The sequence below is a fragment of the Embiotoca jacksoni genome, unplaced genomic scaffold (genome assembly GCF_022577435.1).
Source record: "Embiotoca jacksoni isolate LCO1_2020_lvr unplaced genomic scaffold, fEmbJac1.0.p SCAF_3, whole genome shotgun sequence".
Taxonomy (NCBI): Eukaryota; Metazoa; Chordata; class Actinopteri; family Embiotocidae; genus Embiotoca; species Embiotoca jacksoni.
This window is the reverse complement of record NW_027185381.1, coordinates 24,035,222-24,052,918: the sequence shown is the minus strand read 5'-3', so window position 1 is coordinate 24,052,918 and position 17,697 is coordinate 24,035,222. Positions and strand designations below refer to the sequence as shown.

General features: G+C 41.8%; 1 protein-coding gene across 5 annotated transcripts in view; it reads left to right on the top strand.

The window, feature by feature from the left end:
• The window catches only part of septin15 (septin 15), a 49,679-nt gene extending 32,955 nt beyond the window's left edge, over positions 1–16,724 (top strand). For 3 of the 5 annotated variants that reach the window (XM_069163011.1, XM_069163012.1, XM_069163015.1), the window contains exons 6-13: positions 939–1,056; positions 1,761–1,853; positions 3,297–3,393; positions 10,939–10,990; positions 11,630–11,755; positions 12,251–12,386; positions 12,797–12,942; positions 14,026–16,724. In XM_069163011.1, the coding sequence (XP_069019112.1) occupies positions 939–1,056; positions 1,761–1,853; positions 3,297–3,393; positions 10,939–10,990; positions 11,630–11,755; positions 12,251–12,386; positions 12,797–12,942; positions 14,026–14,065 (808 nt within the window). In that variant the 3' untranslated portion in view covers positions 14,066–16,724. The remainder of the gene's footprint in view (positions 1–938; positions 1,057–1,760; positions 1,854–3,296; positions 3,394–10,938; positions 10,991–11,629; positions 11,756–12,250; positions 12,387–12,796; positions 12,943–14,025) is intronic. The other 2 variants (XM_069163014.1, XM_069163013.1) reach the window with 2 other exon arrangements.
• Positions 16,725–17,697: the final 973 nt, after the last annotated feature.

The following is a 17,697-nucleotide window of genomic DNA, read 5'->3' as shown; positions in this document are numbered from 1 at the left end:
GCTGCCTGCAGTCCGGCGCTCCTCCCGTACACAAACCTGACCTCCTTCTTGCCGTGTTGTTCGTACTCTTGTCTCCGTGTCCTTCTGTGAAGTAGTGAAGCGCCAAACAGCTGTTTCGGTGCCCTCTTTGTGTTTCTGCATTCCTGGGACGACTAAATCAAAACCCACTTTAAAAAGAAAATAATTCAGAGCCGCACACGCAGCGTGCATCATTCACGTGCACAAAAACACACAAACCGGTGCGTTCACATAAGGCACGACTGTGTGTTCAGTTCATATGCAGTTCCATCTTTACATAATTATGCAGCACACTTCCCACACATGCACTCAGCCCACGAGCGGGAGTTCACCGTCTCCGGACACTCGACTGAACCCGAGTCCCGCTTGACATTCAGAGACGGAGACCCTGTGGGTCCCTGATCTTTAATAAGACGCTCAGTCACACTCGAGCCGGCTTCATTGTGCCTTCGCTGCGGGCTACGTGTGTTGCGTGGTTCTGTGTGGCCCTCTGCTGGTGACCCACCGAGCTGCGTTCAATGTGAAAAGACGCCCAGATTCGTCCTTCGTGAGTCAACATCTTCTTCACTCGAGCCGGCCGCTGACCCGCGTGACGTGATGTCCTTGTGTTCGCGCACACGTCGGCGCGTGTAGATGGCAGCGCGACACCGTCACGGCGGCTTGGCTCTTCTTTTAGCCCTTCACCCTTCTGACAAGACTGTACAGGAGAGGACGAAGTACGGCCAGCCCAGCTCATCACACACAGACAAACACATTCAGGCCACCTAAAAGACGTCTCGGTGTGTGTGTGTGTGTGTTGGGAATCCTCGCGGCCAGCGGCCGGGTGTTTCTCACCTGTTTGGAAAAATGAATGGGATTTTGCTAAATTGCAGTCCTGTGTTGTTCTTACACGTTTCTCTCTCTCTCTGTCTCCTCTTCAGTCTGAAGCCACTGGACATCGAGTTCATGAAGAGACTCCACGACAAAGTCAACGTCATCCCTCTTATCGCAAAAGCCGACACTTTGACCCCGGAGGAGTGCCAGCATTTTAAAAAACAGGTGGGTGTCGCATTAGTGGAGACGGGCTCTGACGAAGGGACGCAGATGAAACGTGTCTGGCAGCTTATTTGACTTTCTACGAGCATTAAATATATTTTGAGAAATATGTTTCGCAGCTTTCATTCTGAGTTTGAGGAGAAGATTGAGACCACTCTGGTGTTGTTTTTTTTTGTAAAGTATGGATCTTGAACTATGATGCAGTTAGCCTAGCTTAGCATGAATGCTAGAAGGAAATAAAAACAGCGAGCCTGGCTCTTTCTAAAATTCATACATCTACAAGTCTGCAAGCAACAGCTGTTTGTCTGGACTTTATAGAGGGCTTATATCAGAGGCAGGTTGGCAGGAAACGAGGAGAGAATCTGGAAGGACGGATAAACTGTAGTTTGTTCACTCCATCACAGCTTCTCTTTGTACAGATTAAACAAAGAGATATGTATTCAAAAGTGAGATTTTTCAGGTTGGCGATCCATTTTCATAATTTGTGCTAAATTAAGCTAATGACCGCCTGGCTTTAACTCTGTACTTCATGCATAGACATGAAAAGTGGTATCGATTTGACCTGCAGAAAAAATGCAAATGAGCATAATTTAGATGTCAAACCGCTGCTTTAAATGTACGAGGACTCTAAATCACTCGCTAGAAAAGCCAAGCTAATATGTGACGTGTATTAATGTGCAGATCTGATTACTTTGTCCCGTCCTCAGATAATGAAAGAGATACAGGAGCACAAAATCAAAATCTACGAATTCCCGGACACGGAGGACGACGAGGACAACAAGCTCATCCGAAAGATCAAGGTACCGGACCGCCCAGTGTCTGTTATTACGTCAGAGCTGATGGATCTCGGCAGGAGGGCTGATAAACGGAGAGACCCGCTCAGCCAAAGGTCAGACTGTCCTTTGGTCAGTCTCCAAACCCCGCAGCCGAGTCCGTCCCACTTCCCCGTGGCCGACCGGCCGATTGCGTAACCGACCGTCAGCTTCGCTCATCGAAGAACTTTCGCTCGCGATTGTCGTCCACGTAACTCTGACACACGCGGTGTCGGTGTTTTTCTCCATCGTGGTGATGATGATGATGTCATCAGCAGCTCAGTTTCTGTCCAGTTATAGTGCAAATTTTGTGCTAAATTTCGATAAAAGTCTGCAAAAGAAAAGGCAAATTAATGCCACTTTCTATCCTCTACTGTTATATGAATATTAGGTGTTGGTTCATGAAGGTGATTGTGCCACTCGGGTGCCATTAAAAGCATTGCAGAGGAGAAAGCAGCGAGAAGACAAAAAAAAGTAGAAAACATGATGGAAATCTGAATACATTTCTGGTTTTCACTTTTCAGTTGAGTTAACGCTCGAAAGACACATTGTGATGTAAAAAAAAAAAAAAAGTCTAATAATCGTGTCTAGAAACATCAATATCACAACCCAAAGATTTGTACAGATGACTTAGTTGAAACTGTGATTAGGTGGTATCGATTTCATACATCTACAAGTCTGCAAGCAACAGCTGTTTGTCTGGACTTTATAGAGGGCTTATATCAGAGGCAGGTTGGCAGGAAACGAGGAGAGAATCTGGAAGGACGGATAAACTGTAGTTTATGAATGCCAAAAGGAGCTCAGCACAATCAAGGATCAGTTTTAAAGACACATTTTCAGGTTAGAAATTTAGTTAAAATAAACACCGCTATGCTTCCATCAAGCCCGCTTCCCTCCGGTATTGTCAGTCTAAATTTTAGACCTGTAGAAAGAGCAGATTTAGTGCTTGTATAACCTGATTGCAGAAGATAATCTCTGGTATTCAGGAGATTTAGATTTTGGAAAAACGGACTAGGCAAGAGCTTCTCGGACTCCTTCTGGCTCGTCTTCGTGTCCAACGTCGGGGTCTCGTCCAGTTGTTAATGCTTCAGAGTCCATTTGAACGAGGCTGAAGTAGCCTGACGTGAGTGGCAGACGCTCCCAGTCACGATAAATCACAGTCGCACACAGATGTTTAACGGCGACGTCACTCGGTCACAAGCCGCCGGCGTCCTGAATATTTCTTCAGTGGAAAACAACGACTACACCTCCGTGCAATGAGATCTGTTTTAACTCGGACTTCATTTTATTTTAGAAATGTATCCTCCTCTTCTGTACTGATTGATTATGTGTTTCAAGACATGTTTGTTTGTTTTTTTAACAAAACGGCAGCGCTTCACCTGGACTGAGCTAAACGCAGACGTTTTTCAAGCAAAGTTGTGTTTGTTCCAGGAGAAGATGCCGCTGGCCGTGGTTGGCAGCAACGTTGTGATCGAAGTCAGTGGCAAGAAGGTCAGAGGTCGCCAGTACCCGTGGGGCGTGGCAGAAGGTAGGTCCACTCGGGTCCGCTGATCGGTGGAGGTTTCCATTTTGTGTCCAAACCGCAGAGCCTAGAAAAAAAACAAAACACCAGAAACGAGGCTCACGAATGAAGCAGTTTTTTTTTATTATTATTATTTTTTTATTATTTTTTTTAATTATCTTCTTGTTATCTTATTATCTTCTGTGTGGACTCGACACTGCGCGCTGTATCTCGTTGCACCTCGGTCACGCCGGGAGCGACGGGAGGGAGCGGCTGAAGCGCTTGAGAAGTGTTTGAGATTTTGTCCATCAGTCCCAGTATCTTCCTCTGTCGGGAGTGGATGAAGCATGACGTTCCTGAGCGTGTGGGACACGGTGCATGTTCTCCCCAACAAACTCCCCCCATCCTCCCCCCGCCCCGTATCCACTCGGTGTGTTAACTACCAGCTAATACGACCACTTGTCAAAATGTAAACGGGGAAACGCTGCTACGGGAAATGATTAAATGATCAAATCCAACTTAATGTTACGATCGCTTGTGAAGCCGCTTTTCTGAGAGCCTCGATGATTTACTGCTGCATTTTGGGGCCGTGAATTTCCACTCTGCTGACTTTTTTAGATGCCGGTTCTTCAGGTGGTGATTTTTGTGTTATTTTCCTGCCTAGAAGTCCTCACGAATCCACATGAATGTATTCATTTTCTTACTCGGTCTGTCAACGAGATACAGTCGATGACCGCTCATCATTCACCACGGCATAAATGCCTTCGATCAATCAACCACTGCGCGGCTCCTGGGCAACTCGATACTACTTCATGGACCACAGCTTTCGCTCCATTAAACACAATTTAGCAGCCTTTTAATATTCACACTGCATGAACTTCCCCCGAGGATGAAGAACCTTAATTCTTCTCCCTGTGTTTCCAACGGAGGACTTTATGATCTACAGGAAGTTCGAGGAAGGTTGTTTTCCCCTACAAAAAGTAGTTTTACAACCGCAGTTTTTAAAATCTGCCAACGACACGGAGCTACTGAAGACGCTCTCTGACAGACTGACAACAAAGTCCAAGTCTTGTTCAGCATTTATGTCGACTTGAAGACATCCAGCAAGAATTTGAGATCCACGATGAGAAAAACGAGTTTAAATTTAGGTTAAGACATTTTGTTTTATTTCACCTAAAAATGACAGTAAAACAGCCATCTTTATATGAGACATCAGCTGACTAGTTTGGTGACACAGCGCTTTAGACTACAGTGGAAACCAAGATAAAAAATAAATTAAAAAAACACCAGAAGGAAACTTCCTTGTAAAGTTCCCAACTTTGTCCTTTGAACAAAAACAAAAGTTCTGGGGACTTTTGATGCAGGGACTTTTTTTTAAGGATTTTTTTTTTTTGTGGTTTTCATTGTTTGGTGTTGTCATATTATAATATTGGGAGAGATGACAGGAAACAAGTTCCAACTAAGCTCCGAGATGGGCCTGAAACTGGGGCCGTTGTGGCTCATTGTTGGAGCTTCACATGCACAGATTCAAGACGCCAACGGCGACGGCTGCCATTCGCTGTGAAGGAGACCTGCGGCCACCGCTGAGCTCGACGGTGACGGCCGATTGGACTGCAAAGAGCTGTCCAATCAGAGCAGAGCACGTTAACTAGGCGCTCGACACAACACACCGCCAGAAGCACAGATTCAGGAGACACCAGCTGCTTTGCGTCCGTATGTGGGGAACACGAGGGAAGCCTGTTACATTTTGACAAGTATGACGTTATCTGGCAGTCACGACATTGGTACCTCATACACCCACCCTCCTTCCCTTCGACACACACACACACACACACACACACACTCTCCCATCTCGGTAGTGTTGTTCTTGACCCTGATAGGGATTCTGGAAAAGGAGGATAGACACTAGTGTCCTATCACCTCGTCACCGTTAGCGACGGTGAAGTGTTGCTGCTCTCTTTGGTGTGTTCGCTCTCTGCACTTTGATTTTGTTGTTTCAAGTCGTCTGGAAGGTGATACCCTGTATGCATCTCTATATAAAGTGATATACCTTTGTTGCTCTGTGGTTGACCGTTTATCAGTCTTTCACTATTTCATTCTTCCTTTTCTCTCTTTTTTCTTTTCTTTTCTTATTTTTCTTTTTTTCTTTTCTTTTCTTTTCTTTTGTCTATTCTTTTCCATGACTGACAGAGGGCATTTTTGGTAAACAAAACCATCTTTCACTTAATTTCAACCTCATTTTCTCCTTCCCACTCCTCCCACCTCGAAGGATGCCCCCCCCCCCCCCCCCCTCTCCCACCTGCTCCTGTCAGTATCTCCATCCCTCCTTTCCCTCCACTTTTTCTGTTGCTGTGCTGTCTCATCATTAGGCTGATGGTCAAACCAATGCTCTACTCAGACTTGGGCTACAGACTCAAACTCTTAACACTGAAATACAACTTTATTTTGGAGGGAAACAAAGAGGAATGTGGACAATTATTTTGAAATATAAAAAGAACTCAGATGCCGAAATCATTCATGTGTCCCTGCTAGATCATTTAGATAGTTGTCTTTTTCAGATGAAATATAAGTTTACTCAGTGTGGCTCATGTTGTGGGGTTTATTCCTAAATAGGAGAATACTTGACACACATCACAGGGGATTTTACACCATTTTGGTATCAGAGTGTCCTAATGGCCAGAATTTATTTTAACACACAAATCAATGAACATTAGAAACTGTTCTGTTCTCTGTGTTGTTCACTGTTTGTATCTCGGTATTTTTAAACAGGAATTCAGTAACCAGTACTATTTACATTGCAGGTAAACTATCTCACTCTGATCTCTTGATCACAAATTTAAAGGATCAAAAATCTCGTGTCAATGTTAAAATACACCAAATATTAGAGGATATGGAGTTATAAGAGTTCTTTTTTTTTAATTTTTATTTTACTCTCAGTACAACAGGCTTAAATCTTAACCTCTAACAAAACTGTAAAACTCACTCAAAACATAAAAGGCACTAAGAAACAATGCAACTCAACGTAAACACAACACATGCAGAACAGAAAATAAAGGTGTAAACAAACCCGGCTACACGAAACCTACCTGCACCTGTGTTTGCTCGGTGTTAGCCTGCGGCAGGAGGGCCAATGATGTACCAGGGGGTCACGTGAATGATTATATCTGCTGTCTTGGATCTGATCACTTCATTTAAAAGTCATATGACAATCTTTCCAAACCTCACAGGATGTGTATTGGAATTTGGATTCGTTACGACTTGTCTTATTTTTGGTATTTTTGACGATCGTTTGTATCAGTTACGACGATATTGTGCTGGGATCTGGGAACAGGGTGACATTACCAGGCAAGAAACACAAGCAGTGAGAGGATCAAACGGACACGGTGTCCTCGGGTTAACCCAGCCGTTTGGAGTTCAACTAAAAGTGAGCAATAATTGTTTAAATGTTTTTCTACTGCTCTTTGGTTCCGTTCAGTTGAACTCTGGTCCCGGTGCCCGATCGGTTCAGTTTGTTCGGTGGGAAAGCCGACCGACTGAGATTGTTATTTTTCTTATTCTGGTCACGGGTCCAGCTGCAAGCCGACTCTGCTGCCGTTTGTTTGTCGTCTGAGACTGAACGGACCTTAATTCAACAGCTAAGCTTCTGAGTAAATCCACCTGCTGTATCTGGGCTGAATTGTAAGAAGCGATCTTATAATTGAGCCGTCATTTAATAAGTAACCATGGTTACAAATGCAGATATTTTTTTTTACCCTGATTAATCAAGTGTGGCAAAAGTAGTTTAAACTGCGAACTGTTGTGTTGTTTAAAATCCTTAAAAAAAAAAAAAAAAAAAAAAAAAAAAAAAAAAAAAAAAATCTTGAGTGATCAAATGACATCACTGCAGACTAGTTTGGTTTATTAAAAAAAAAAAAAAAAAAGTAGGAATATGAACCAGACCAGAACTAAAATGAAACGGTATATTATTGTTTTTTTTCCTCTTTATCTGGATCCAAATGTTTCTAAGCTACTGAAGACAAAAAGTTTGAGAACCAGTTAAACTCACGATTGTCTCGGCTGCTTGTGTTTCTTGCTCCATCAGTATATAAAAAAAAAAAAAAAAAAAAAAAAAAAAAAAAATATTGATACTGTGTTCCCAGATCTCAGTAGTAGACTTTTAATAACCATAAGAACGATTGCCCAAATGACAAAACTGAGACCGAGGTTATAACCTTGAAAGGTGCATTTAATGATATTTACTGTCAAAATTTCCTCCAAATCCACCCGGAGGTCTCAAGCTTAGTCCCAGGTCTGAGGCTGTGAATAGTCATGGAGAAATCTAGAGGCTGTTTGGTGCTGAAGCTGCACTCTTAACGCTGCGGTTCCCTTCTTTGATCCCGTGGTATCGAGCGCAGCGGCGCCCTCTACTGTCAGCCCGGCCTCACCGACGCGGCTCGGCTCCTTTTCCATCGTGAGCTGAGCTGACCGGTTGCGGGCGGAGGACTGCCGGTATCACCGGACCAAGGACTGGGATCCACCATCCTAACGCATCGCTTCTGGCTTCACGAGCAGTTAATCGGTCAGCTAGCGGGTTTTCCCCCAAACGGGCATGTAGCGGCTCATTTAAGTCATTTAAGGTAACGCGCGGCTTGGTTTCATGAGCTCTCACTCATACTTGATCATTTTAAGACTTTTTTAACATGTTTGCAAAACATCCCGCAGACACGCGTACACTTATTGCATGTTTCAGATGACGGGTCGTGGGCGCTAGTTTCATTCAAACCGATGCAGTTCATCATCATGGCCTAAAAAAACAAACTAAAAAAAAACCACTGCTAGTAGGTGAAGCTCAAAACACCTGATGTACCGAGAGAATATTCACTTGTATTCTGATTGACAAAGGGAAAAAAATAACAAATAAATAAGAGCAAGAATGAAAGAAAAAAATCGAGAGGATGCATCAGGTATTTTCTGCCACTCATCAATAAATTAAAATCTGTATACTATTAGTTACAGCCTGTTTTAGTTTTTTTCCTATGACCCTTGACCTCACTTAGCTCCTCTACTTGCTCCCTCCTTGAGACTTGCGCTCCCCCCCCCACCACCACCACCACCACCACCTCCCAGCCGGTCATATAACACCTCCTTCCCAACCACCACACTCCCTCTACAAGCCCTGGGCTCTTTAGCCAGTCATGCAGGTTATGGTGTTGATCCGGGCCAAATCTGGGCAGAATCTGGGCCAAGCAACGGGCCGTTTCCGGGCCAAGTCTGAGCTGTATAACCCCCCCCCCCCCCCAAAAAAAAAAAGAAAAGAAAAGAAAAAGAAAACCCAGCTGCTCCAGACCCAGATTTAGCCCCCTACCCCCCTCCGCTGGGCGCAGACAGTAACTGAAAAACCGTACCCCTCCCCTCCGTCAGAGCTCCCTCCTCTAGAAGAGACAGGAGGTCAATGGCTGGCTTTGGATGCCAAGGGGCTGGACTTCTTAAGTTTCATCAATGGTAAGGTTGTCCTCCTTATTCGCTCCCCTGATGATGATTGACTGCCGAGTTGGGGCGGAGGCTAACCCGATAAGGAGCGGCGCATTTGATGAAGAGGAGTTTCTCGGAGATCTCTACCGCATTGCATCCTCCTCCAGCGAGCGGCAGCTTATCTGCAGTCCTTTTCCAGAATCCCATCTGACCTCGTAACCATGTCTTTTGTTGTCGAGCTGAAAACTCACAATCATCTAACTGTGCCATGTTGAAATGAGAGCAGTTCTGTTTGACCGTGAACTCTTTGTTTTTTTGTTTTTTTGTTGTTCTAACCGTGTGGCGTCTGTGGGTCCCGACAGTGAGAGGCTGTGATCAGATAGGAATCAGTCAGTATTTTATTTACATTGAATGTGGCTCAAATGAACCCACTTGAGAGTTATCGCTGAATTCTGCGTGGCGCGTTTTAGCATCTTTCAGTTCTTTGTTTTGGCTTCTTTGCTCGTAACTTAATTGTTTCGGTTCACTTTTCAAAACTTCACCTCATTTCAAGCGGCGGCGGCGGGCGGGCCGATTTTCAGAGATGAAGCTCTGTAAATTCGCCACGAGTTCAACACCGCTACGTAAACAGTTATGTCATAGCCACGGGTGTAACGGCACCTTCACCTTCTTGAACGTATTTACCTGTAGTCATCCTGAACCGTTCGGTACGTGTCCTTTTGGTTCAGGATGAGGCTTCTCGCTTCGGTATTTTATGTGATAAAATACTGTCAAAATGTGACATAAATGTCTTATTCATGTCGACACACTCGCTTCCCAGAACAAACATTTTTATGCAAAGCATGGTTATTAGCCTTTAAAGCTGCGGACTGAGTTTTATGAATCTTGTATGAGGGTTGTTTTTTTTTTTTTTTGACGGTTTTCTTGCTGTTACGGTCGCAATTAATATTTAGATAAGATACCAAAACCTCGCTGTAATTCCAAAACTGCTGTGCACACCCCAAACCACGAGTTATGTGTTAACTCTTAAAACAAGTTCATAACATGATAATATGTCAATGATATACCTTCAGCTTGTTTTTGCTGATCAGGAGTGGCCAAAAAAAAAAAAATAATAAAATAAAAATCAATGAATGCTGCTTTAAAAAGCACCGATCTCTCCCAGCGCACCTTTAAACATACGTGATGTACTGGAGCTTTTGCTCTCGGCTACCGACCGGGTCTTCTTACCTGGTGAACATTTCTGTTTTTACATTTTTTTGGGGGGTTTGAGGAGTGTTCGGTATACAGTTCAAACAGTGTCTGTGGGTCTGGATGATAAAGTATCAGGCACATTAAGTCTATCATTCAAATAAAGTAGGCCTGTACTGTCACTACATTTTCCACTATTCATAATAAAACCAGACTCGTGCTTGACCAGCAGTGTTGCTGATTTAAAAAAAAAAATAAATTAAATAAATAAATAAAATGGCCTTGAGTAGCGTGTGGGGAAAGGAAATAGTTTTTATCCTGAATTGCTCAAGTCGAGTTTAAAATTAAAAAATCCGCTGCTGCATGTTTTTCTGAAGCTTAAAACTTATAATAAAAGCCATCCTATGTGATCATGGCCTGATGTCTCTCTGCCCTCCTGTTTTCTGTTCATGTGCTACTACAGCTGATCTCCTGCTACACCTCTTCTCTCACTTTAAACACCGACTGCACACCTGCTCCAAGTGTACCCCCCCCCCCCTTTATATAACCGATGAATGAATGAACTCTTCATGCTGTCATATCTCTTCGTTTGTATTCATATTTATATTTTATTTTATTTATAATACTTTTTTTTTAATATCTTGTTTAATTTTCTCACTACACTGTTTATGCTTTAATCTAAATAACACACTACAGTTGTGTTGACCTGCCTCTCGTATCTGAGCCTATAGAGCCTGCAGCTACTTACCCAGAGTTCATTGCAGTTATTTAGCGCCTGTAAGACAGTTTATGTCGATGTTCCCGCCTGCAGTTCATTTTCTAGCTCAGTTTCCCTTCAGACAAAGTTATTAGAAGTATGATTATTACTATGAGACGTTTTCTCGTGCAGTAATTTCTGTGCGTGTTCCTTTCTCTTCCTGTGTGTTTCAGTGGAGAACGGGGAACACTGCGACTTCACCGTGCTGCGCAACATGCTGATCAGGTGAGACCGTTTATGTTTTTTTATTTCCCGGCCGGCGTTGGACGTTTAACTTCAGAAACATAACTTCATGAATTCAATTTGATGGGAAAAAAAAAAAAAATAAAAGAAGTCAAATTTAAAGCAGGGTGGCCACTAGAGGCAGATTACGTTCTACTGTTGGCCTCGTTAGTTTACAGTCGGTACATCAGACCGTCTCGGACGCTTATTAGCTGATGCTGCTAATGTCGGCATCTGCAGTTTGTTTACGTGTGAAATTAGCACTTAAAAATGTTGTGAACAAGAAATGTGAAAACCAGGAAAATATATTTTTTTTCATTATTTAGTTGGTTTAAATAAAAAGACAATTGTTCTTCTTTTTTTTTTCTTTTTTTTTAATGAAGAAAAATAAACTCCCTTTTGAAATGTTTCTTCCAGCCAGCAGAACATAGTTGAAGTTGTCGGAGCTCCGAGCTCGTCTCGAAGTTTCTCCTTCTATTTAAGTGTTTGTTTCTGGGATGTTTGTATGGTGTTTGGAAGATCAGGCAGAAAACAGTGAGCGGCTTGTAGGGTTTAAATTCCATTCGAAGCTTTTAACTTGTTTCCTCGTTATGAACGAGCCTCCTCTTTCTCACCGTACCCGACTTGTTTCTCTTCTCTCAGGACCCACATGCAGGATCTGAAGGACGTCACCAACAACGTCCACTACGAGAATTACCGCAGTAAGAAACTCGCCGCCGTCACCTGCAACGGAGTCGACACCACCAAGGCCAAGGGACAGCTCACCAAGTAAGGCCTCCGCCATTAAACTCAAACCGTCCGAACTGTGAAGACGTGGAGCCGCTGGACGCCAGCTTTGTCGTCAGAGGTTTTCTTGAGAGTTAAACGCAACATAAACTGTCACAGGACTGTTTAATAAGTGCAGCAGGTTTCCTGAGAGAGACGGTTTACAGAAGGAGAAGTTAAAGTCCCGCGTGAGAGCTCAAATCAGGAAGCCGAGCGATTTTAAAAGCAATATGTATTTCTCTGGGAAACTTTAGATAAGACTTTATTAATCCCCCCCGTGGGGAAGTTCAGTCGTCACAGCAGCACACTTTTTTTTTTTTTTTTTTTTAACAAAATACGCAATCAAAATATGATAGATTAAAAAAAAAAAAGTAAAGTATCGTCCCCCCCGGATCCGATCGGTGCATCCCTACTTCCTCAATAAGTTTCCTATTTAGCGACGCTGGCTACCTGAACATGAGCCTCTAACCCTCGACCCTCGCCTCCTCCGTCCCACAGGAGTCCTCTGGCTCAGATGGAGGAGGAGCGCAGGGAGCACGTGATGAAGATGAAGAAGATGGAGGCAGAAATGGAGCAGGTGTTTGAGATGAAGGTGAAAGAGAAGAAGCAGAAACTGAAGGATTCGGAGGCTGAGGTGAGTTCCAGGATTTCTACTGACTTTTAAAAGCAAACACGGACTCGGATGACTTTTCTAGTTCGTTTCTCTCCCCCCCCTCCCCCGTTTTTTTTCTAGAGCTTAAAAAAAATAAATCTCCGTCTTCATCAGTGGGAGGAGTTTCAGTTGTAAAACAACCACAGAAAAGATCTTTGATAACTAGAAACTCAGTCTGCTGATGAAGGCGGTGAGATGTGGTCGAAAGCTCTCGGTTTTCTTTTTAAAAACGAATTCGTGAGCGACCACACATCTTGTCGGGCGTGTTAATCAACCACCGCGTGACAAATCCCTCCAGCTTTCTTTTCCCAATGTTAAGTCTGCGTTCGTTTGAGTTTCCTGACGTCTGCGTTTGAGAGTGTTGACGTTGAGCTGACGTTTTCGACACCCAGCTGGAGAGACGCCACGAGCAGATGAAGAGGAACCTGGAGGCGCAGTACAAAGAGCTGGAGGAGAAGCGGCGGGTGCACGAGGACGAGAAGGCCAACTGGGAGGCTCAGCAGAGAATCCTCGAGCAGCAGAAACTCGACGCCTCCAAGTCAGTGACACTTCGGTTCATGCGCTCTTTTAAAGTTTGTTGCTCGACAGCAGACAGGACGGATCGACACTGAGTGGTCGCGATTTCTCCGTATCGTAACATAATGAACCTTTACTGCCCCCTGGAGGTCAACAGTAGTAGAAGCAACATATTATTTACAACTTCTCTTCATTTGGGACCAAATCTAATTCATTTCAAACCAAATAGTTTTGGATCCTCACATCCAAGTTATGACACTCGTATGAATCTGTGACACCTTTCAAACTAATGCTGTTGTTCATTCAGCTGTTTGATTCTAACTACTTAAACTTTTCTGCACTAGAAATCTCTGAATATGAAAATGTATCTAATTAAAATGTCATTTAAAGGAAAAAATATAAAGACAGTACAATAGAAATTTAAAAAAATGTTTAAAAAAAATTATAATACAAAATTTGTAAAGGAAAAATAATGACAAAAAAGGTGAAAAATAAATAAGACAACTGCATAAGAGAATAGAAAAGTGCCGTGACTTGGTGATGTCACTTAAATGTGCCTCTTTTATTATTATTTAACAGTTGAGTGGATTTTGCCCGTTTTACCGGACCGAAAACTACAACTGGACCAGAACCGATTTTAGCTGCTTTCCGTCAAGTGTTGAACAGCTGAGCATCAACTTTTAATAAAGAGCTACGAAAAAAAAACAACCACATATTCATACAAACTGGCCTTCAATCATCTCCCTCCACCGCATTTATTCATTTTTAATTCCTGCGCAGCGTCACCTTTATTTGTCTTTTTGTTATTACTTGTTGTGTGCAGCACCGTCAGTTGAAACCACTGGAATAAAACTGCCATACGGATAAACAAAATAAAACATTATGCTTATATCAGACCAAGTAACTCTTCAAAAGATGTATTTAATCACTTTCGGGGTCAATTAACAAGCGATTCGTTCTGATTTTCTGTTCCGACCCCTTAAAGATGATTCCAGTTTTACTCCTTTAGTGTCTTTGAAGCCGATTAATGATTTTGTTTTTTGTTTTTTTTGTCATGTTACTGTAAAATATCGTCACGTGACGTTTCTCATTTCTCCTCCCGCAGGACGATGGAAAAGAACAAGAAGAAAGGAAAAATCTTCTGAAGAGAGACGCGACTCTCTTCCTTCAGTTTTACACAAACTTCAAATTTTTTTTTTTTTTTCCCCTTCATCCCCTCTGAAGCTCTCGTGTACCGTTGTCGTCCTCTCACACACACACACACACACACACACACACACACACACACACACACACACACACACACACACACACACACACACACACACACTGCATCTGTCGAAACCTCTTTTTTTTTAATTTAATTTAATTTTTTTTTATTTTCGTTTTTCATTGGGGAATGCATGTGTTCGTGAAATTCTATTTTCCTATATTTCCTGACAAAGAGGACAACGTGTGAGTTTCCTCTGAGCCGACGGTCGACACATGGCAGGGACCATGCATAGTACAAATGTCCACGCCTCGTTAGTCCTATGTCCTCTGGGTATCCGATAGACCCGCAAGGTGGACCAACTCTTTCTTTTGTTGTTCTCGGAAATTTAACACGCTTAAAAAAAAAAACAAATTAAAAAAAAAAAATAATAATTATTAAAAAAAAACAAACTCGCGACCTCCGCGTGTTGTGCGTCGGAAGAAGGGAGAAGCGTACGTGAGCGAAGGGAACTGAGTCAGGTGGCAGCTGAGGAGGGAGGGAGGAAGTCAGGTGGACGTCGGACCCGGTCGCACCAGGAAGCAACGCCGAGAAAGTGAATTCGCGCTCGGTTACGTCATTTAACGCCAACGAACTGCCGTAGCTCACAAACAAACAAACAACAACAACAACAAAAAAAGTACATAGTTTGAGTTAAAGAATAAGTTGGCTAATGGAGCTCGTTTTCTATGTCTCTTGAATTGAATAAGTTTCTCCTGTTAGAAAATGTGACTTAGAAATCATTTGTTTTCTGATTAGAAAGTACATCCGACAGTAAGTTTGCTAATGGAGCTCGTCTTTAAACAATAAGTTTCTTCAATTAAGAGATATGACATAGGAATAATTAGTTTACCGAGTAACAAATGCATCTTATTCATTGAGATAAGTTTCTCCAGTTACGTGAAATACTGGAAATGCATTAACTGTCCAGTTGGCAAGCGTCTTTATTAAAGGTCACTAACTTATCTTGTTTTTAATTAGAGAACTTACTGGTTCACTGCTGTCTCATAAATATCTGCAAATCGTTTCTCTTTCGCGGAGCACTTCATCCTCCCACGAAGATTTATATCTGTTTTATCAGCTCATAAACAACAACAACAACAACAATATTCTCCATTTTGGACTGTCTGTTCCCTCAGTAAAGTCAAGCTTCCCCAAATTGACTCAGATAATCAGCAAACGTGCCCCTTTTTTTTTTTTTTTTAAATGTGGGTGTGACCGGGTCCTTCAGAGTGTGTTTTAATTTCTGTGTTTGAGGAAATGAACGCACTCGGATCTGAAGCGCACGGAGACGAAGACGGGAGGGCGATTGGTCGTGTTGTCGTTGCAGGTTCGCGTTTCCTCTTTGAACAGACGACGTTTATGCAAAAAAGCCTCGTTGGCGTGTGAAAACTCTTACCGGTTAACAGTGGTTGCAAAGATGTTTTATATATCGTGACGTGCGTGATGGGTGTTGTCATGAAACCCGAAGCCCACCCCTAAACCCTCGGTGTCAGGATTTTTTTTGTGACATTTTCCTTTTGGGTACCAAAAAAACCCAAAAAAAACACCAAAAGGGACAATTGATTACACGAAAAAAAAAAAAAAAAAAAAAAAAAAGCTGAACTACTCCTTTAACCTTCCTTCAGTTCAGCTGACTTCATTTTAGAATATTATACGTGAATACTTCTGCTCACAACAAACCACCACCCCTCTTTTAATCTGTCAAACAAAATGTAAAGTTCAGGCGGTTGAACCTTTAATATCCCCTCAGGCCCCCACCTCCCACCCAGAGTTGTCATGTTTTATTTTCATATGATGATGCTAATATTAATAATACTCTTATGTACGGTTGAAGAACGGCTCCTTAAATCCCTCGTAGTTTTTCTTAAAGGACTCTTAGATGAATCTGTTATTTTTAGAGTAGTGTTTCGGACTGCCTGCAGTCGTCGTGGCGCATTTAAAAAAAAAAAAAAAAAAAAAAAGCTAAATGCAAAAGGGACAAGTCTTTACACCTGCAGCATATAAAATATTCACCTGTATGGATTTGTTCAGGATGGAAATGCATATATTGTGTACATACTGGAGGCCGCTCAGTGGCCTTTTTCTTTTCTTTTTTTTTTTACGTTTTGTTTTTTAAAAAAATTTTGTTTCTTTCTTTCATCAGAATATTTTATGTCAGGAATGAACCAGAACTTGTACTCAGAACAGAAGCTAATACTCGTCTTAAGACTTCATGAAAACATCTCCATATACATTAACACACACATATATACACTCCATACATGTATGCCAATGAGTACACCTTCTCAGGACCGCTCCGTTTCATCAGAGGAAAAAGCAATTCTGTGGTCGGACAAGCTTAGAAATAAGTGACTGATTTTTGTTTTGTTTTTTTAAATGCTTGTGAACTACTCGCCCTTCCAATAACACCCAAGTTATAATACTTACGTTTAGGTGGATTTTTATTTTTATTTGTAATATTTACTGTTTACCGCTTCTCTTCTTTGTTTTATTATGTGTTCTGTCTCTAACTGTACATGGTTAATATTAAAGTTGACAAAGTTATGCTTTAACTCCCAGAGTGTGTGAGTCGTTCTATTTAAACGTGAAAAAAAAAAAAACTCAAATTATGCCTCCGGAAGCTCAAAGAAACTCTTCAGCTGCTGGATTTGAAAACGGGTCAAACTCTTATAAGTTTTGGTGACGGAGATCTTTTTCGCCTTCGGGATCCTCTTCTGAGTGAAATTTCTGAAGCACAAAAAGGCTGTATTTTTTTTGTATTAAACATACCTATTAGGTATTTAAGTTTGATAGAACATGCAATTAATGAGGATCTTTTTTGTGATTTTATTCAGTCCTCATTTTTGTCCCCATCTACCTCCTGTTTTTTTTTTTTTTTATTTATTTATTTATTTTTTATTTAGATCTTGGTTGCATATTATCAACCCCTCTCTTTGGACGGAAATCCAAGAAGACACTGTTTATTATTGACTTTTTTTTTTGTATTATTGTTGACCTTTGGTTCTGTGATTTTTCATGATGCATACTATTTAGTGGGAAGATTGGTGGTGTAGTGGTCAGCACCGTTACCTCCCAGTGAGAAAATCAAAGGGTTCAATCCCTCCTTTTGTCATTACTTCTTTTTTTTTTTTACATAATACATGTCGTCCAAATTATGAAAAAAAAAAAGTCATACTATAGCAAAAAGTGACCCAAAACTCATTTTTGAGTGTAACATTACATTTCATTCAGCTGACGCTTTCATCCAAAGCGACTTACAATAAGTACATTTCAACCATGAGGGTACAAATTCAGAACAACAACAATCAAGGAAGTACAATTTTCTCCAAGATAGCCAAACTTCAAAGTTTTATAAGTAAGTGCCATTTTAAGTGCTTCCTGTTCAAGGTAACAAATTATTCATTGGTCTGATGTGTTTTATTAAACATATATTATTTTATTACCAAAGTTATTATAATAGAAATCTGCGTCACAGTCTCAAAAATACACATTTGTAGAGTCATTTTGGTAAAAAAGTCTACAACA